At 38.2% G+C, this 22,421-nt stretch overlaps 1 protein-coding gene and 1 long non-coding RNA gene across 3 annotated transcripts; both read right to left on the reverse strand.

The window, feature by feature from the left end:
* Positions 1–1,337: 1,337 nt before the first annotated feature.
* On the reverse strand, positions 1,338–3,253 carry LOC109105794 (twist-related protein-like). Of its 2 annotated transcripts, none has more exons than XM_042772328.1 (2): positions 2,518–3,253; positions 1,338–2,059 (listed from the first exon to the last, which is right to left on the reverse strand). In XM_042772328.1, the coding sequence occupies exon 1, from the start codon at positions 3,062–3,064 to the stop codon at positions 2,555–2,557; it is 510 nt and encodes a 169-aa protein (XP_042628262.1). In that variant the 5' UTR covers positions 3,065–3,253; the 3' UTR covers positions 1,338–2,059; positions 2,518–2,554. The 2 variants fall into 2 exon arrangements, with proteins under 2 accessions (XP_042628262.1, XP_042628263.1); XM_042772329.1 differs by having other exon boundaries at positions 2,703–3,250.
* An 11,386-nt stretch (positions 3,254–14,639) lies between these two features.
* Positions 14,640–17,193, reverse strand: LOC122148069. The gene is made up of 2 exons (XR_006162066.1): positions 16,698–17,193; positions 14,640–14,677 (listed from the first exon to the last, which is right to left on the reverse strand). It is a non-coding gene; the product is annotated as an uncharacterized LOC122148069 (long non-coding RNA).
* Between the last annotated feature and the right edge of the window lie 5,228 nt (positions 17,194–22,421).

Below are 22,421 nucleotides of genomic sequence, written 5' to 3' on the forward strand. Positions count from 1 at the left end.
GATCCCACGGGCCGTGATTTAAAGTAAAAAGCTTAAATTCACAGTAGACCTCGAGTCTCCGAGGACAACCGGCGTCACTCCACGCGCTCTATCCCTTCAAGAAAAGCCTACGCTTTGTTTCTAAGATGTTCAGTATAGTCTATTTAAAGGCGGACCTCAACATCTGAACATCTGTTCAATTCACGTGACTCTAAAATGCTAACATCTGTTCAAAATAAGTTTCATTCGTGTGCCTCTAACATCCATCTGCCAAACGCCTTACAAGTGGAAATGAACTCAAACTTTGGTCCAGTTTTCTCCTGACGTTCACTGGGATCTTTATGTTGTTTATGTAAAAATGGGAAATGTTTACTATTATTTAAACCAATATTAGAGCGATTAGAAGAGTTGTCCACAATAAATCATTCGTTAAAAAACTCTGTGCAATTTGTTTGTATGTGCCTGGAGGGGATTTTTATTTAGGTTAACATTACAGTTTCTCAGCATACAGGGCAGCTTCATACACCCCACCTTCTCATGTCCTGCTGAAGGCAGCTTAAATTTCATAGACATCTGGGAATTCCGCACATGCCTCAAAACCCAATTACACACCTTCAAACGTGCACGTGCTTTTATTTCCAATATTCCATGATTCAAAAACACTTTCCCAGACTTCATATAAAACTAAACGCAACTGACAGTATATTTACAGTATATGGTTCAGTAGTTAGTCTACACGAACGTAGCAAACATATCCCATAGGCCTTTTGTAGTCATAGCAAGACAAAACGCATTTTAGGCTTTTATTCAAGGAAACTGATCCTTTGATTTTATCTAGTGAATTACATTTACTTTTATAAATTTCAATGCAATTTTTTTGGAAAATGAACGCAGCTGGACAATAGCAAAGCAAACAGACAAAAGCAATGAGTAGCACTGTCTTTTTCCCCTGCACACACTAATGTTTTTGGAGCAGCCTCTGGCTATACATCCATTGCAATCCCTTGGGATTTGACCCTGTGACGCACGTGTTCATTTGGGAAGCTCTAGCTGTGTGCAACTGTATAATAATAATAATAATAAAAATAGGAGTACATGCTATAAACTGCTATAGAAGTCAGAATCAGCCAGATCTATCGGAATAAAACTCGGTATTTCATGCAGTCGTTAAAGACTATTGTAAATAATGCAATTTCATCTATAATGCATTCAAATGTCACCATTTTTCTCTTGTACATAAATTTTTTCATGCTGTGTTGAATGCATTTAAACAATCTGTATTGTAGAGTTAAAAATAGGGACACTTTTTCTTTCTTCTTTTTATTTATTTATTTATTTTACTAAAAGTAATAAAACGATGCCTTGATTATTTTTTCCTTTCTTTTCATTTTTCAATTTCATTGAACGTATTTTCGTCTCTAAACTTTTGGCCTATATGTCAACCAACTCGTTTTTTAGATAAAACTATTAAAATCATTCGTCATAATAAGGCGAAACCAAGTTTCTTCTAATAGTTTACTTCGTATTCCTAAATCGGCCACACGAATGAAGTGAATTAATTTTGATACTAACGTAAAATATTTCTTAAAAGTTCTTCATCTTTATTACAGAAATACACATTTATTTACAAAAGTAACAAAAAATAAGAATGCATTTCGACACAGGATACATTTGCCTTCATTTCAAAAAGTGTGTCATCAATAAATAAATAGAATTGTACTAAAACTTTGTATTTTGCACAGGATTCGAACTAGAGGCATCATTCCCCATCTTCTCACCGACAGTCCTTGCGATGCAATTTCACTTTCTCCAAGAAAGCTATGCACAGCTGAGTCTTGAAAAAAAAGTAACAAAAATAAAAGACATGCATATGCACACATTTCCAACATTCGTCGTCAATAACAACTCTCTCGAGGAAGTCCGTATGCAGCGCACGCGCAACAATTCCCTGTCCGTGGCCTTCTCCCGATAATAGCCATGACCTCTTTTGGAACATTTGCAGTTTTCCCCAAGATTATAAAGGAATCTAGCATTGTGTCGGCGCATTGGTCCCCGTGTTTTTCCAGCTCGTGGCTTTCACCTGCGAATAACAGTATGATTTAGGCGGGACAATGTTTGCGACAGGCAAAACATTATTTACAGTAACCTATTTGTTTTGAGAAAATAAAATAAATAAAAAAATCATTGTATTCGACTGTTGAAAATTTGTGCTACAATACAGGCCGTACTGCTAAACAATTCAGTTACATTACATGCAATAGCTGTTTAGCAACTTCTCAACTTTATTAGAGTTAAGCTACATTTTGACCAATATTAATTATTTATTTGCTCTATAACTATATCAAAAGAGAAAGGCATTGTGTAAAAGTAAAGCCATGCTGATAGTAAACAAATCCAGACGATCTGAAACACATGCTACACTTGTTGGCTTTACAACTTGTGCGTAAACGTGTAGAATGAACTAAGTGTTTTGATAGATCTTATTCAATTGTTTACAATAATACACCATTAAAGACGATAGATATTGTGAGTGCGTACCATCTGAAAACAAACAAACAAAAAGTTTCCCTGCACACTAGTGAGATGCAGACATGGACCAAGCCCCCTCCATCCTCCAAACCGAGAACGCGTAGCTCAAACGCTCATCCATTCCGATAAGGAGTAGAAGGGGGTTTTTCCCCATATGCGTCTTCGACGCAGTACGAGTGAAGTATTGGATGTACCTGGCGGCGAGTTTTAGCGTCTGTATTTTGCTCAGTTTGTCGGAGGGTAAAGTGGGGATGATTTTGCGCAGCGCCGCAAACGCATCGTTGAGCGACTGCGTCCTCTGCCGCTCGCGCACGTTCGCCATCACGCGCTGCGTCTGCAGCTCCTCGAAAGACTGAGGGCTGTTGCTGCTGTTGCTAGACTTTTTCCCCCTTTTCCCAAGGGTCGAGCTATCGGAATCCTCCCCGTTTTTTCTACTCGACCGTCTTTTCCTTCCGCACCTCTTCGGTGGCCTGTCGGCCTCTCCGTCGCTGTTGCTGAGGCTATCCGCAGGAGACACGGGGGAGCTGGAGGAGTCTCGCGCGGGCTCTTCGGGCATCTCGTTCAAGTCTGCTGAAAGCGCCTGCGAATAAAGACGCTATTCCCTCATGAGGGTGAAATACAATTCCAAGCGTGCGTTGCTTATTCTGGAGGAAATAACTAGGTATCCGGGATTCCAAGCAACTTTAATTTAGTTTGAAAGGAAAAAGTTGGGGAGCTCTTATAGTCTGGTAAAGTGTTTGTGAGAAGAGAGATGATTGGCCAAGAAAGCTTAAGACGCGAGAAGGAGGGTGGGGGAAACTTTTCTTTTAAACTCAAGATATTTTCCTGGACAAGTCTGACAGTTCTTTGGTGAATAGAAAAAAGAAAGAAAAAAAAAGGGGATTTGTTGTGTTTTGATTAGATTTTAAAACAATGTAGGGTACAGTCAGTACATTTTAGAATCAACTCGGCATTTCCTGTGTAATTACTTAATTCGGTTATTGGTTATTTCATCACACGAACATATTGTTTTAGAACTAAAAATTCATAATGACCACAACATTTTGTCTCTGAGACGAAAATTCAAAAAGAATGAGAAACCACTGAGAAACATAACTATGTCCAAATACGTCTAATACCACACGCCTGACGAAAAGTATGCAGGCAATAACTAGACAAAAATGTGTCTGGCCTGTCAGGTTCAGCTTGATATGTGTTTAGGAATTATAAATGTATAAGTATGTCTGAAAATATCACATCTAATTAAAAAAAAAAAGGATTCAAATAAGTGTTTTTTTATTTTATTTGTATATACAGTAATATACTGTATTATGTATTACATAAGTTATATATTACATAATCTTGATTGTGACAGACTTTGACTTGGAAGAACCATGTATAACCCAAACCAAGACATACAACCTAAATATGTCAAGCGTAAATGATCAGAATCTATATACTTTTAACACATCAATAAAATAATGTCCACTTTAACACTGCAAAGATTTGTAATTTTATAGTTTTGTTAATATAAAGTGAACTGATAAATGTTCTCCACCAGGGGTCGTGATATTCTGGTTGTAGGTTCTTTTTTTTTTAATTCCAAATTCGTAATACGAGCGTTACAAGTGCCTGGCAGTGAACTAAATCAGATATAACACAACTTATCTTGAAATCCATCAGAAATCCATACTGACTATGTCTCCAATACAACTTTTAACATTCACAGTTTACACTTTTCCATCTCACCCAAGAGTAATAATTTCAATTCATCACATTTTAAAGGCAGAACTATCTCAAGACAAAGTAGAAACACATTCTCTTGTCTCACACCCTGTGATGCTTCATGTTCCAATCCAGGGACAACATCACACTAGTATATCTGAAGGTCTTTCAGCAACCAGCAGATAACACTATACCATTTGTGCTAAAGCCCTACCAAGGGGACATAAATTATCTTGGTGATGTCCAGTATTCAGCTAGGGCAGGGAATTGATAAACATGTTAGGGGATTTTGGGTCGGCTCAGTCCAATGTTTGTGTAGTCCTGTTTCAGCAGGGTCTCTTAAAAGACAAGTCCTGGATTCACATTATACATCTAACACCACACACGTGGCATATAATTGATTTCCCTGCACAGGACTGCTGAGTGAGTGAGGATTTTGACTCGCACTAAGTTTGTGATGATGATTCATGCTCTGACTCAAATATAGGCAAGTCCAAGAATCTGATATTTTACAGCTCCTCCCTCTGCACAGAGTGCAAGGCCGGATCCAGCACTGCTCTAAAGCTAGAGCACATCATTGAAGGCTCCTATAACTGCATTATCATGTATTAGCAGTACTGTGAAAGGGACAATCTTGTCTCTGTGGGCCTTCACTCATGTCAAGTGGTGAAACAAGCCATCAAAATTGTCCTAGAATGTTTTACTATTGATTGTTCTCATATTCACTACTACTACTACTATGAGCCAAGCAAACATCAGTTATTGAGAGAGCAGTTTAAAATGTAATGTAGAACATTAAATGTTCACAATGTCAGGATGAAAAAGAGGCCAAGAGTGAAAAGAAGCCAAAAGTGTTTTTACTGTGATGCATAAAGGCTGTTTCCTGCACAGCTTTTGAATCACCAGTGCCACAACATTTTTAAAAATAGATGCACTGCAAAATAATGGCAAGCTATCTTGCTAACTTGTTAAATTCAAACAAAATACAAACACAGCACAGCCACTGTAGGTCAACTGACAAGCAAATGACTCTGTTTGAGAGATATGCTTTATGATTTTAAATTAGACACTGTTCCATTGTTTTAATGTTCTTGGGGCCACTGAGTCGCTCCATACCAGTCCAAATCATTACTCAGTATGCCATGCCAGACCACACACATATACACAAACTGTGGTCTTTTCGTTTGAAAAGTGATGATGTTTTTCAGTAAAGTAAATGGCAGGGTATCTGTGGCACAGTGAGAACAATGGCAAATGCCATTTAGATTGTCCAGTTCACTATAATATTCAGCATGTTGTGCAATAGACAGTGAATTCAAGGTTAATGCATTTACTAAAATTATCAACAAATGATTCTTGATTTCCTGATAGCACAGTTCCAAAAAAAAAAAAAAAAAAAAAAAAAAAAAAAAACATTTGCAAAAAGCATCTCAACCTATTATTAGAAGCATAGTTTCTGGTTAGTATGACTTGTTGACATACACAGATCATGCTCTTGGGCAAAACAAGCAAGCTAACATGCATTACATTCTATTGCATTTAAGATTTAAATTGATATATTTTAGTGTGTTAATAATCAGCATAATTTCTTAAGAGTGCGCATATACATGAATGCAAAGAAAAACATGGAGAATGGTGTAAGAGGGAATCTGGGATGAATCATATATCAAATAAAGCAAAATAGCGGGGATCAAAAATAGTGAAGTATCCAGCTAACAATTTTTGGTTCCCAAAAATAACCAAATGGGAACATTAGGGGAACTTTCTGTGATTGTCCTCAGATGCCATGTTTCGTATTTTGGAGAATGAACCAAGTCTATAGGAGTATGCCAATTACATACTGCATGTAAATATGATTTAAAAAACAATGGCTTTCTGTTGTTTCCTGTAAATGAACTACAATCCTTTCATATTAATTGTGATCTTGAGTCAAATAATTAGCTGAAGTTATGCATTAACGACAGTCTTATATTGCTGAACCAACTTGGTTGAAATGACAGAGGTTTTGACCATGTTACTACAGTCTCAGGAAACAACTAGTAACCAACCTGTTAATTTCTCCAACCATGCATCATACTATGGTAGTTAAGCAGCCCTGTGGTGCATTTCCCAAAAGCAACTATGGTTGCAAGTTCTGTTGTTACCAATAAGAGTTCAATGGAACTTGCGACCATTGTTAGCTAACAATGGTTTTGGGATGGTTTTTGGTCTGTAACTTTAAAGCATGCTATGAATATTAGTTATCAGCATACTTATCTGTACTTGAGTTATATTACTGCATGAGTTTTTGTTGGTGTGTGTGCAATGACAGTCGGGGTCACCAAGAGTGCTACAGCTGTGTGTGGGAATGAATTTGGAACGTTGGGGTAACAGGCAGAAGTTGGGGGTTGTAGGCTGAGGGAGCACGAGCAGGGGAGGGGACGGGCCTCCCGTGCCAAAAACAACAGAGGAAGGGGACGGATGCTCCCGCTGGCTCTGCAGCCTGCACTCGAGGGAAGCTTAGCTGCAACGTCCTCCCACCAACACTCTTAAACTCTGCAGCTGGGGGAAGAGAAGGAGTGATATAGAAAGAGAGAGATTGTGTTTAGGGGTCAAGCACTGGTTGTCTGAGGTATTAAAATTGTGTGACCCTTTCGTTTCAAGTGGGGTACTTAGAGCCACAGATGTCTGAATATTTTTCGTTTTGTCAGCTTTAAGGCCTCGTGTTACACCGACAATAAATTCTTCTGAGGTTTTTATTAGCAGGAGATCTCCAAAAATGTGTGAGAGCAACAACAATATCTCTCCTCTTGTCTGCACCATAACAATTTTTCCATCACACCAACTGTTCAATGCACCTTCAGGCATAATTTTCCCAGGAAACTACTCCTGCCTGTCAGTACACAATCACTGGCCTGCTAAACAATGTTTTTCTTGGAACGATCTGCAGACAGCCACAGTTTCTTTATTATGCACTGGCAGAAATGTGTGGTGAAAACTTACTTTAGCCCAAAGAATAATCTGAATTCATGATACTGGGCTGAATATCATGTTACCTCTCTGAGCTTCTGGTGGCTTGTTTGTTTAACTTTAATGAAGTGACTTATCAGCACAACTATGAACTTCCCATCTCAGCCAGTTTGAGTTGCTCATGGGAGACAGACAGACAAAGATGAAGACAGACAGTGTGAGAATGAGAAAAGCAAAGAGTTTGCGAGACAGCCAAACAGAGTTGGAGAACGTCAAATAGCTCATGGAAGGCAGAGCGTGAGAGTGAGACGAACAGCAGGAGAGATACAGACGCTGAGCGGGAGGAACAGGCAGTGTGAGAGAGAAAGTCTACAAGGAAAGAGGTGCAAAGTGAGCAGTGAGAACTCCACCACCCTTCAGCCCTTCCCTGCAGGACACTGAAAGCTACACCCCTCTTGAGTGATCTCCAGGCCACGGTTCCTGGAAATGTCACTTTGAACTTATAGGCACTTTCTCCTGAGATATGTAGGGTTCCAGTGAGATGGGGCTCAATAAAAAGGGAGAGAAGTTAAATGCTACTACAGCCACTGTAGGAGAGTGTTGGTATATGGTGATAGGTATGCTTGAAATAGGGCAGCAAAACCATCAAGCACAAATGGAGATGAATCTATGGTTTTAAGACACTTACATACAGTAACCATTAAATATTTTAGTCCTAAACAAATTTACAAGGAACTGGGCCTCATGAGGACTGAAACTTTAGTTGTTGGATAACAAATGTAAGTTGTAGCTGTGTTTAGTGTTGCATAAGCTGTATTGTGTTTAATTATGATGTTTTAAATGAAATCACAATCATGTATTGAACTAGATATTTTAAAGGGGTCATATGATGCGATTTAAAGTTTCCCTTTCTCTTTGGAGCGTTACAAGCTCTTGGTGCATAAAGAAGATCTGTAAAGTTGCAAAGACTAAAGTCTCGAATCCAAAGAGATATTCTTTATAAAAATTAAAACTTGTCCACGCCTTCCTAAAATGCCTCATTTAAACACGCTCCCACATGTCTATGTCACTGTGTTGGAAGATTTTCACAACATCACCCAAATGTTCAAGCAAAGATTTATTATTTAGTATTTAGTATTGTTGTTGCCGCCATGTTGTGGAGATGCTGTATGTTTCATTGTGAAAGCAAAACTACTTTGTTTGGCCTTCCAAAAGAGGACGATATCGGTTTTGTCATGCCTAGAGCTGATCCATGCTGGTCGCTGAGGATATATATCAACTTCACGCTGTGGATCACCGGATCGGCTTTTACCATGGATGAAGCAGAGAACAGCCCGGGGTCGTCACATGTGGTTGCCGCAAGCCTGCCGGACGGTCCTTCGTCGAATCCGCCGGCCGTTCCTCACTCAAGCCCGCAGTGTGTGACGCATTTTATGGAGGACTGTTTCCTTAACCTGCAAAGTAGCCTACAATGGGTCTGACTCACTGCAGAGAATCCATTGGTGAGCAAGTAATGCTAAATTTCTCCAAATCTGTTCCGATGTTTCTTTAAATACAAAAAATGGGTGCAAGTTTCTGTCTATAAGTGTGCGTTACTGTGTGTGTGTTAAAGCAGGTATTTGTATATGCACCTGCAGTTCACGCCTATAACAGCCATCTGTTGGACATTAAAAAGGTGATGGTGGGTCGCTGTTTGTCTGTTCATGATATGACTGACTCTCAGCACAGTGCACAAGTTCACAATCTTGTGTTTAATGGTGAACTTGGGAGAGGCTGAATGACTCACTTGCAAAACAATGAACTCCTGAATCATACATATACAGTTATCAAAGACTGAAAATATTTATATTTTGTAGTATCTCCAAGTGACACCTATGTTTTTTTTGTTGTTGATGTTGTTGTTGTTTTTTTTATATTGCTCAAGAAAACTAAGGGAATATTATATTATTGAAAATAAGCTCTAAGGTCTGTTTATCTAAAATAAAATGGGGTTTTAGAATGTTAGTGAGAATTCATTTTCATGATAAATCCTAGAAACCACGAGTCAGTGTGAATGCTTCTTTTAATTTGTTTATTGTTTATTTCCAAGAAAATAGAAAACTAAGGGAATTTAACTGTTTAAAAAGAGAGTATATGTTTACTTGAGAAGTGAAAATAGTGAAGACAATAAGACCTTTAAGACAATTTATATAACAATTTATTTATATTTAATGAAATACATGCCAAAATCAAGAGATAGAAAAAAATTAGAAAGATAAACTTAAAGATGACAATAAGTCTTAATATCTTATAATTTTTAAAATATTGTTTCAAGCATGTTTCAATCATTTTTACTGGTAAACAAGACAAAAATACAGATTTTTTTCCTTTTCCCCATTTAAAACTGAATAATGCACTAAAGATGGCATTAATTAATTGTGATGTAGGTAACCTCATAACAAGGTTTCCCAGAATTTCCAGAATTCCCGAACACTCTCTTAATCAGTAAAAATAAATAACTCTCTGTCAAATTTCCACTCTGATCTAGGATCAGATGGAGTGTACCAAAGGGTGTACTATGGGAAATAACCTCTAACATTTACAGACAACTAATGAGTCATTAATAAAGTTGGTAAGCCTCATCTCCCTCTGACCACATCCTTCAGTGCACTTCTCTGTGTCTGTGTTCTCCATTACAGGCGGGGTTGGCAGACCTCAGCTGCTAAAGCACCAGCGTGACCTGTCACAAGAGAATTCCCTTTATCATCTTCATGTAAAGCACTCACCACATGCACCTCTACCTGCTAGAGCCCTCTGTCTGAGTGGTCAAAACAACACAAGCTTCTCTATGCCTTACATATACAGTGATGTATCAGTTTAGCTTGACAGAATGTGATAGCCAAGGGCAACAGTTATTTTTGAACTTCAGTCAGTAGAACTTTCTGCTCTCAAAATCAACTCAGCAGCACCTATTTAAATTTCCAAGCATCCTCTGCTAGAGTGATGAGCCAGCAAACGATATAGAGGACTACTTCCTGCCTCCACTAGCTTCTTCCAAATACTCGCTCATATTGTGATTGCTGTGTGGTTTAATGCTCAGAGAGGCAGTAATGGAGAGAACATCCCACTGGTGAAGGTTACCCCAAGTTCTCAGTGGCTCTGGGAGGGGAGAAGAACAGAGATGATTTACACAGCTCATCCCTCAGACACCGCCAACAGTGAGTCACAAAATCTTAGCTCGTATGAGTCAGTGGAACAAGGTCGCCGCTCATCCAGACAAGCGAATGTGGAAAGCGACCAGCAAGAGAAACAAACTGACTGATTAAAAGAAACATCGTTCCAGCTTATTGAGCAAGTTGTCCTCCGATAACTATCCATACCACATTTTCCATCTGAACAGGTCATGTTTATGTTCATCTAAGATAAAACGGGGGAAGTTTTAGAGGGTAATGAGATGCAGGGAACAGAGTGCAATAGTCGGAAAATCCCATTCATTTAAATTTAAATTTAAATTAAAATGCTTTTTAATGATAATGTACAAAATCCTTCAAGAAAGTCATACCATTAAAGATGGCATGAAAGCGCAGATATCCTAGAACCATGAGTCAGTCTGATTGCATTACATAACATCAACCAATATAATGTATGTCTAATATAATATATAATATAAAAATATTGAACTGTAATATACATATAAATATATATATATATATATATATATATATATATATATTATATATATATATATATATATATATATGAATAATTAATTGTAATTTATTAATTTCTGTGATATTTGTTAAAATATTTTAGTTCATTTAAATGTTATTAGATATAACTGAATTTATTAAATGTAATGTATTCAAATTAAAAATAATATATATATATAATTTTAGATATATTATTTTACTTTCATACTTTTTTATTTTTATTACTTTATTACTTTTTATACTTTATTTTACTTTTACTATTTTACACAATATTTTTAAAACTCATAAATTATATTTCATGACTTTACATCAAAAAATGTACCCTGTTGGCGTAGCATTGATTTGAGTCATTCAAATGCAGTGCATCATTCACAATGCGATACAGGATGAGGTTCACAGTGTCCAAAACTTTTTTTTTTTTTTTAAATGTATAGGAAGAAGAATAATGGAAAAAAAATACTTCCAAGGACCAAGGTCACTAAAAATATGGGTGATGACTGTTCCGCTCTGTATTTTGCCTTGTTTTTATTGACAAAATGAAACCCTTTTAAAAAATAAAAGCTACAATATAGACATTATATGGATATACTTATGCCTATGGATGACCATGGTATTCAAGGAAATGACAAGCCTTGCATTTGATTTCTTATGTGTAATTATTGTACTTTCTTCCTTATTCACATCATTAGTCAAAAGGGTTGTATTCAGAGAGTAAAGGGGGAGGTGGCCAGAGACCACATTTCTTTTAAATGGGTTATAAATCAGGAAACTAATAAATTGTGTGTTAAAAGACTTCTTGCACTCAGCATATATCATGGGAACAAACCAAATGAAGCCCTATGCCCAGAGGACAAGGAATGCTTCTGTTTATAACAATGATTTGTGAATGGTTCATGTGCTGTCAGCTTCAGAGACAGCAGAAAGACGGGAGAAATAGGGCAGCAGGGTTTGAGTTAGTGGCTGGGGAACAGCGCCCTCTAGGTTCCTAAAACAATAGATTTCACCTGTCATTTTTTTTTTTTTTTTTTTTTTTTGTGCGATTGCTGGTTTGATAAATCCATTTGTGTATTGCTGCTTATGCCTTAAATTAATAAATTATGCTGTTCTTTTTATAAATTAGCAGCAAGTTTGCCTTTAATACCATTGCTAAACTTTAACCCTCTTTAGCCTAATTGAGAAACGTTCTAGTATTAAAATTCAGTGTCATATGCGGGAAAAAGAGAACTGATTTTGTTTATTTGTATATGATTCATATTGATCTACGCGTCAATCATATAAAACAGAGGCTAAACAGAAATACGAATAAAAAAAGGTCAATTTCTTGAAAGAAAATGGGTCAAATCAATAGAAGCACGTATTTCTTTGTATTTTATAAACAGTAGGCTAGGTTTCAACACCTGTCACTCGATGTTCAAACATTTTGGTAATTAAAGTTCGATTATAGTTTAGTTAGTTTCTTCAAAGCCGAAATTCATTTAAAGATTCGATTGCCACGAAAGTCATTATATAATTGAATACTGCCTGTAAATACTTGTATAGTCTATTTACATCGCAGATTACTTTCTGCAGACCACAAGATCCAGGGGGCTTGGATAGATCTAGATCCAACCACTCCCACCTTACGTTTACATAAACCTACCCCTGATCCCTAAACCTACCATTGTCAACACCCATAAACCTACCATTCTCCACCCCCTAGATGTGGATCCAACCACGCCCCCTGGATCTTTAGGTCTGCAGCGACCTCTACTTGACTTATCGCTCCACTCAGCCGCTGACAGGTTTGACCAGCAGATGTCGCTGTTGTAATGTGAATTCAGAATATTCTCGGGGTCATTCACCAGCACACTTGTTCTTGGTTATTAAGTAACGGCGTGGAGTTTTCCTTCTGTGACTGCTATTTTTGCTTTTTGGTATTCAGTAGTCAATCAGTACCAAAAAAACCCTGATTAGCGATTTTGTAATGTGCTTTGAACACAGCCTGGTTATTAGTTTAAGATGAATCTTTCTAAGAAGACCTGGATGCAGATCTGAGAGTTTATGGCAGCTTTATGGTAGTCAAGTGCTCCTGTTGTGCATGTATGCTTCACTGGAACTGCCTGACAGGCCAGAGAAAACAGTCAGTGTGTAATCGTTTCCCCTTTAGCTCTCTCTCTCTCACACACACAAACACACACACTGAGGCAATTACCCATATAGATAAAAATTTTGCCTATGCTGTTCCTTTTTAACTCTATAAAACCTGCTGTATCATATACAACATTCTAAGGCCTCTAAATTATCAACATTACCAAAACTTTGCTGTATAACCTGTTGCACACAAGCTACTACATGCCTTGTGCCCTCAGATTGATGGTTGATTGATTGTCATTAATTCATTCATTATTTATATTTATTCATAAAAGACCTTGTAGTTTAATTCTAAATACATCCCCCTTCAGGTCGTAAGTGTCTTTCTGCTGTGAAATCTTTTCAGATTTTTATAAAGTAAATGTAAGAATAACTTTTTTATTGTTAGTAATATTTTGAGATGAACACTTATTGGACTAAGCAAAATCATGTTAAAATGTATTTAATATGATATGCAAAGCTTTTGTTGACTGTTTGGCCCTGCAGGGGTCATTTCTTCCACCTGTGCATGATTATCATTTCTATTTATGCTGTTCTTCATTTTGTAAGAAATCATACCTTGACAAAGGCTACTTGTTTTTTGGAAGAAATGGTGGTGATAATTTGTTGTTGTTAGGGTGTTGTGTTGTTATGATTTTTCTTCATTAAGTTTCCTCCTTTAACTTTAACCTGGAAGATTTGCATTTGTTTTACTGCTCTATTAAGGGTTAACACAAATTAAATCACACCAACCTTTTAAACTTTCAAGGTTTGTACATAATTATTGCATTCTTCATTACTGCAAACTGACACCATCAAAACTGACTCTGCATTCACTGACAGTTAAAACTGTCTGGAATGTGATAATTGATCAGCATACCAGGAATAAAGTAGACTAACTCACCAAGGATATCACTTAACGATATATGAAGGTTACATTTATGCCACAAAACAATTCCTATAGAATGATCATATTCCAGGATTTTATTTTTATAGAACTTTAACATGAATAACTTTGACATGAAACAGAATACCTGCTATCTCACAAGAGACAAATTATCATGACTTAACTTAAACTAAGCGGTTCTACAAACCAAACTTACACTTTTACATTTTTAATGAAGTACTAGATCTCACAGTCCCTAGATAGTTCATTAGCATGTCGCCTTCACCTTCTCGTCCATCTCCACAGAATGATGCAGTGAAAGATCCCTTTCCAGAAACAGTCTTTTCTGTTCCCAGCTGGCAAGTCTGCAGGTGAGCCAGGTGGAGAGGATGAAGCCCAACATGCCCAGGCTGGCCAGGCAGAGGAAGGCCAGGTGCAGAGAGTACAGACTGTTAGACCATTTCACATATTCACACAGAAACTGGACATTAAGAATTCCCCAATAAGTCAACAGATACAACAAGCTGAAAACATGATCATCTGTGAAATTTGGCGGGAAAATACAGGTATGAGATAACAGTAATTATGCAGTGTTGACAACTATATAAACAGTTTCTTATTACACATTAGTATCACAAAAGTGATAAAGCAGGGCTTACAGACCATGTTAACAAGCGATGTCAGTGGCTTACAATGGCTATTATCTTTGTGAATGTGTGTTTAGATTAGATAAGAGGCATTTATAGTGTTGCGCCTTGTGTCACTGTACTCTTACAGTCAGTCCAGTTTTTTTCTTCGCACACAGTATCCCACATAGTCCACAGACAAGAAACTGAAAAACAGAGATGTGTTACTAAATCTAAATCAAATTCTAGTAGTTTTAAATTACACATTCTGGATATCATATTTTAGTTGCACATTGCATATTGTGAAGGTAAAAATCACCCTTATTAATCCTTGCTTGAGAATACAAATTTTGAGTTAAACAGTAGTTAAAGAGTGATTTAAAAAAAATTGCAATGTCATATTACACATATTTGAAATCTGGCTTATTAATTCTATGCTTAAAGGGGACATTGGATGCAAAATTCACTTACATGGTTTTTGAGTATAAATGTATCGTAGCAATATGTGGACACAACTACCCTACGATGATAAAAATCCACTCCTTTTTTTTTTAATCCCCAAAAAACCTAAACAGTCTTGATTTTCTGAGCAGTATGATGTCATACTGGCCACTGATGGACTGTCCCATAGTAGCATATTTCCACCCTCAGCCAGTTGTACGTTGTCCACTATTTTCTCCATGCTCAAGCAGCTGTAGCGACAACAATGTCTCGTAAGCAATGCAGGTGTTTTGTAGTTGGATGTAAAGGTGTACATAACAGTCTTCATTTTCTCCCGACATGAAAGCCACTGAGGATGCAGTGGATAAGTTTTGTTTTTAATGGTAACACGCCACTGAATACACAAAAAACAGAAGAGTGGGCGGGGTGAGCAGTAGCTCATTATAATTTAAGGAGACATTGACCGAAACAGGTCGCCCTGAACAGAGCTGTTTTTACAAGTTAAAAAGATATTGATTGATCAAATGTGAAAAAGGTAAATTATTAGGTAAGTAATAATATTTTATAAATGATATGGAACTTAATAAGTAGTCAGTTTAGAGACTGTAAAATTGGGGTAATATGATCATATTTTCTTGAGCTGGTAAGGACTCTAGCCGCAACATTTTGGACTACCTGTAGCTTGTTTATTGAAGATGCTAGACATCCACATAGCAGTGCATTACTATAGTCCAGTCTAGAGGTCATGAATGCATAAACTAGCTTTTCTGCATCAGAAACAGGTAACATGTTTCGAAGCTTTGCACATCTACATTTGGCAATTATCTGCCATTCTTGTCCTCACCTCTACACTACTCAAGCTCTGGATGGGGGCAGATGCACATTTTCAGGTTTCTTCAGAAATGTTTGATTGGGTTTAAGTTCAGGCTCTGGGATTCTCTTCAGCGGATTTTGTTTGAGTTGTGTATGTGAGTGTATTTCTTTGTGTTTATGGTGAGTTTTTTGTTTGGGTTTAAGTCTTATTATAAGATTGTGTTTCTGAATGCTCTGGACTGGGTTTTCATCAAGGCCATCTCTATATTTTGCTGCACTGAGCGTTTCTTCTACTCTGAAGAGTCCTTCAGTCCCTGCCACTGAAAAACAGCCCCTAAAATCCTACAAATATAATATAATTCCTTATTTAAGACATATGACATGTAAATTATTATTACTGAATAACTGATTAACAATAATTGAACAAATAAATAAAACAAAATATCTGACAGAAAAATATAATATAATATCCATCCCTCCATTCTCCAAACCGGATATCCTCTATTGGGGATAATATAATATAATATAATATAATATAATATAATATAATATAATCTAATTTAATATAATATAATATAATATAATATAATATAATATAATATAATATAATATAATATAATATAATATAATATAATATAATATAATATAATATAATATAATAAATAATATAAAATATAATATAATATAATATAATATAATATAATATAATACTTAAACATTACTTAAATCTTCTCAGGTTTAAGAGAAAAAAATGGTAGAATTTACTTTGATGAGCAGAGTAAAAATCAGCATATCAGCAGATTTATTAATAAGGTAAAAATTTACCATTTTATCAGCATTATATATATATATATATATATATATATATATATATATATATATTAGTTTTTTTTATTATTCATCTTTGCTGATAAATATATTAATATAGTATTTAAATCTCATGCAGCAGATACATTAAGATCTCTTACTTACACACATGCCGCTCCATATCGGTGTGGAGAAAGAGGTTTGGCTTTTCTGTAGCCAGTGGGCTTGTGGGATCCCCAGCACACCCAGAGAGATGCTGGACCCCCCGAGTCCCATATGAAAGACAGAGAAGAACAGCCAAACTCCAAAAAAGCACTCGTCTGGTGCACATGCTCCAGGCGTCATTCCTCGCACTGTAAGAAAGAGTCAAAGGGAGAAAATCCCTCTCTCACCACGCCAGCAACTATGGCAGATATTACAGATCTTCTGTCACACATTCCAGCTTTAAGTGTTTAGCTTAAAGTTTAAACTCTGATTTCAGTTTTGCAATTATTATAACAAATATAGCCAAAAATAAAATAAGAAAATTCTAAATTAAATCTCTGTGCATCTCCTGTCCTTCACTGCATATAAATGCATGTTTCTCTGATTTCAGTACTCTTATAATCAGTTGGACAGTTTGTGATATGGCCATACAGGTCATATGACTACCTGACCTTTAACACACAAACCATAAACACACGCAGCCTTCTAATGGTTTACCTTCCCTGAATGCTTATTATTAAAGCTGAGTAAGGCATAGTTCACTCAACCAATGAAAATTCTGCTATCATTTACTCAGCCTCATGTCATTCTGACTTTCTTTTGGCTGTATATGTAAAGGGTGTTAAAATGTTTATTCAATAATTAATTGAAAACTGATACCTCCCTATTTTTTTTTATGTGAACACCAATAGTTCAGAATCAGTTAACCGCCACGCCAGCGGATGGCGCTTGAGCGCTCCTGTGAAGCACACTATAGAGACTAGTTTCTTTCCCGGGTGCGACCTCAGAAGTAAACTGACGCACCAAAGGAACGACACTCATTTTGTCTGTCTCTTTATTTATTCACAGGTAAAATAATATGCACTTTAAACATTCTTCTGATTGTTCACATGACTATAGGAAGGTTTAGGAACGTAATTGTGAAGTGTTTGATTAACTTTGTCATGCTCTAATGTGTTTTATGAAAATTGAATTAACTCAAGGGTCTTAAATGCAAACGATTTATTGTTTAGTAAATGCATTCAAAAGTATTGTTATACAGCATTGTGGTGATGTTGGAGTGCATTGGCAGTGCAAGGGTGTGTGTTATTTTTGTGTTTTAATTGAGTAGTTGAGTATATCTGTTGCATTAACAATTCAATCGCCATTTTGAGTGCTTTGCGCACAAGCTTAATGAATGACACGAGTCAATCTGGGAGAAGTGGTGTATGTAAAATGGTGTTGGATTTTAGTTTACACATTCTGTGTGTTTAAGTGACACATTTGTCATCTTTCTAGTAATGAGTGACATTTATGTGAATCTTTATTGATTTATTTTGTACACACTCTTCTTTCCACATAATATGTAAATTATATATTGCCCTTATGTGAAACAGGCTATGGAATGCAGGTGTGTATGTATTCATATATCTTATGTGTACACCATAAGTTTAATGTGCAGATGAAGTTATTTTTGTATGTAACTAAAGAAGTGTTTACAATTACTAAAGTTTTAAGATCTCAGAAGTAAACTGACGCACCAAAGGAACGACACTCATTTTGTCTGTCTCTTTATTTATTCACAGTGTTTTCACAGATACACAGTGCTTCACTGCCTGTGTGTCCTTTGTTGCCAGTCCAGATATCCCCTAGGTCTGAGGCCGGTAACAATTGGGGGCTGCGTCCGGGATTAGCACATCTCGCCTGGGACGGTTGTCATAGTAACGTGGGAATCCTGCACCCAGTGTTTCAGGGAAGACTACTTCGCCAAGTGTCATCCAGAGAACAACTGCCACAGGTGATGCATCAGCATGACTACTTTAAGCCCACAGCGAGTGCTGCTCTTCAAGATCCAAAAGAAGCTTTCAGATTTGAGGTTTAGTCAGCTGCAGACTGTTGCAAGTTCGATAGATGACGGTCGTAAAACTTACCATGTAGCAGATCTAAGTGAACCCGAACTTTATGACCTAATTGTCGACTACATCAGAAGTGATGAGTTAAAAGCTGCAGAAGATGAGGGCATGACTCAACTTCTCCTCCTTTCTGACCTACTTAATGACGTGCTATCAGCTGCAGGAACCAGAGCCGCTGAATCGGGTAATGTGGCACCTGTCTTGATGGGAGATTCACCAACACAGCAACCAACTGATGACGATGGAGAAGTTTGCACACAACCGTTACACATGGACAGAGACATTCGCACACAATCATTACGCGTGAACACAGAGACTGACATGCACCCATCATTTCAGGGCAGAGACACCTATGCACTTACCAGAGAAGTCACCTCATCAACGCCTGGTATGCCAGACCAAATTGGTGGTGCTCCTTTGGGTAGGATGAACTCATCTAACATTTCTGACCATGTTGTAAGATTGTCCGATGTTTCAGCTTTGTTACCACGTAGAGAGTTTAAGTTGCATGGTGGTCAAATTTGTGATACAGGCTGTGACATGTCTTTCAATTGTCTATGTAAGCAAATGGATCAAGGGTTGCAGGAGGGTTTCAGTGAGTCTGAGATTATCAGAGCAGTCCTTAAGATAACCAAACCTGGTACATTCAGAGAGATGTTGGTTAATAAGGATGACCTCACTACTGATGGGTTGAAAAGATTTCTTCGCTCCCACATTAGAGACAAAAATGTAACTGAACTTTTTCAAGAGCTAACTAGTGCTAGACAAAATGACAAAGAAAGCCCACAACAGTTTCTCTACCGAATAATGGGCCTGAAGCAGCGTGTTCTTTTTGAGTCACAACAACCTGGTGTAGGTTTTAGCTATAACAAAGAGCTTGTTCAGGGCACTTTCATTCACACACTTTACCAGGGGTTAAATGAGAGGAACAGCCATGTCAGACGTGATCTTAAACCTTTTCTCTCAGACATGCAGGTTAGTGACGACTTGCTCTTGGAAGAAATAACAAAATCAACAGCTGAAGAAGAAGGGCGATTGAAAAGACTGGGTTCAGTAGGTAAAAGCAGACCAGTTACTGTAAGCGCAGCTCAGCACTCCCAAAGTGAACTGAACACTCCAACAAAAGTTGACGCTGAGTTGCAAGCAAACCGTGATGCGATCAAAGAATTAACTGCTCAAGTTTCTTCTCTAACCAAGCATCTAGCCCAGATGTCCACTCCCACTGAGGCTGTGAAGCTGAAAGACTGCCGCTCACCTACTGACCGCACACAACCACCATGGTCTGAGACCAGAGGTAGATGCAATGACTGTGTACAAAAAAAACAATACCAACTGTGTTCACTGCTTTGTTTGTGGCCAGACAGGACATCGCGCCATTGGCTGTCTCCAACGAAGGTTGTCGGGAAACGGGAAGAGGTCGCTGGAGAGGGGCTGCCAGTGATCCTAAGCAGTGATGAGCCCCGAGAAAAGGTCAAAATACCTAAACACTCACAGTCAAACTTACAGTACCAGTCAGACCCAAAGAAAAGAGTAGCTCAACTCATTGGCAAGCGATGCATGGTCTCATGTTCCATCAATGGGGTACCTCTTCAGATGCTGCTTGATTCAGGGGCACAAGTGACCATGGTGAGCAAATCGTGGATTGAACAAGCACTACCATGTATAAAAATACAGCCACTTGGATCGTTATTTGATCATTCCCTTGAAATTTCTGCTGCTAATAATACTCAGGTTCCCCTTGATGGATGGGCAGAGATTGATCTTCAGATATGCAGCCAGCGTCATGGGCGCCTGACAATCAGAGTGCCACTGCTTATCAGTCGTGACTGCAATTACCCTCTTTTAGGTAGTAATGTAATTGCGGAGATGATCAAAGCAAACATTGATCAGGACGATATTGTTAATGTAACTGAAATACTGAAAGAAGCTTTGAGTGTCAGTGACAGTACCGTGGAAGCATTAGTCTTCACTCTCCAGACCATTAGACCCACGGAGATGCCACAGTGTAATGTACGCCTTGGCAAGAAAGGTGTAAATATCCCTTCAGGCAAGATCCGTGAAGTCCAGTGTAGAATTCGAGGATGGAACAGTGGAGGTACGATGATGTTTCAGCGAGCCCTGAGAATCATTGCCCGGAGGGTCTAGAATTGTTCCCAGCTTTAGTTGATGTTCCTGTTGGCTCATCCAAGCACATCAAAATCCCGATTCAGAACTCGACAAAACATGACATCTATCTTGCAAAGAAAACCGTTCTTGGTACTCTTGAAGATATACTTGATCTTAAACCAATCCCTCGTTCCTCCATAAACGGTGAGCCAACGCCTCAGAATACAGCCCACTTGTGTGCAGCTCAATTGTGTACTCATGAGCAGACTTTGAGAAAAAAAGAAATGCATAAACCCACACACATGACCAAAGACAAATGGCATCCTCCTGTTGACTTGTCTCATCTAGCTGAGGAAGAGCAGGAGATTGCGAAATGTATGTTATTCGACCAGTCAGATGTCTTTGCTAAAGATGACACCGATATTGGTTGCATTTCTGACTTACAACAACTCAAAATCTACTTAAAAGATGATACACCAGTCCAAAGGTCCTACAACGCAGTCCCAAAGCCCTTGTATAGGGAGGTTAAGGAACATGTTCAAAAGCTGCTAGATCATGGATGGATTAGAAAGTCTGCATCACCTTATTCCTCTCCCGTGGTCTGTGTAAGAAAAAAAGATATGAGCCTACGCCTTTGTGTTGATTTTCGTGGACTTAACAGCAAAACTATCCCCGACCGTCACCCCCTTCCACGTATTCAGGACCTATTAGATAGCCTGGGAGGTTACTCATGGTTTTCCATACTCGACCAGGGCAGTGCATATCACCAGGGCTTTGTTGAGGAGAACTCCAGGCACCTGACAGCTTTCAGCACGCCTTGGGGATTGTATGAGTGGATCCGTCTTCCTTTTGGCCTTTCCAATGCGCCGGCGGCTTTCCAAAGATGTATGGAAGGTGTGTTGAGTGGTTTGAGGGATGAATGCTGTTTTCCCTACTTAGACGATGTCCTCTGCTTTTCCAAATCCTTTCAGGACCATGTCAAAGATTTGAAGAGAGTCTTTTGCCGCTTACGGGAGCATGGTGTAAAATTACGACCAAAGAAGTGTGAATTATTTAAACGGCAAGTGCGGTATGTTTGGGCGCCTAGTTACAAGTGAAGGCATTCAAGTCGATCCCAAGGACTTGGAAGCAGTGATGCAATGGAAGGAGCGGGAACCAAAGAACGTTGGAGAAGTAAGAGCTCTTTTGGGATTTTTGGGCTACTATCGGTCCTTCATTCAGGATTTTTCCCGAATAGCCCGACCACTGTTTAAGCTTCAAGAGAGTCCCGAGGCGTCTGGAGTGAAATCTGTCGAAACTAGGACAACTAAGCAAAGTATAAAAAAGGGTCAGCTGCCATCCAAGACACCAGTCCAGTGGACCCCCTGAACACCGTGCTGTGGTTGCTTCCCTTGTCGACATGTTGACCACCTTTCCTATCTTGGCATACCCAGACTTTAATTTACCTTTTGTCCTTCACACCGACGCATCCAATGAAGGTCTGGGGGCGGTACTCTATCAGGAACAAGGGGGGGTAAACTACGCGTTATCGCCTATGGCTCGAGGACACTCACACCCGCTGAGAAGAATTATCACCTCCATTCTAACAAGCTTGAGTTCCTTGCCTTAAAGTGGGCCATTTGCGATAAATTCCGGGATTACCTTTACTACGCACCCACGTTCACCGTATTCACAGATAATAATCCCC

The sequence above is a fragment of the Cyprinus carpio genome, chromosome A16 (genome assembly GCF_018340385.1).
Source record: "Cyprinus carpio isolate SPL01 chromosome A16, ASM1834038v1, whole genome shotgun sequence".
In the NCBI taxonomy this organism is placed as follows: Eukaryota; Metazoa; Chordata; class Actinopteri; order Cypriniformes; family Cyprinidae; genus Cyprinus; species Cyprinus carpio.

What these genes read in the sequence shown, in the direction of transcription:
- LOC109105794 (XM_042772328.1), bottom strand. Translation starts at nt 3,064, where the DNA reads ATGCCCGAAGAGCCCGCGCGAGACTCCTCCAGCTCCCCCGTGTCTCCT.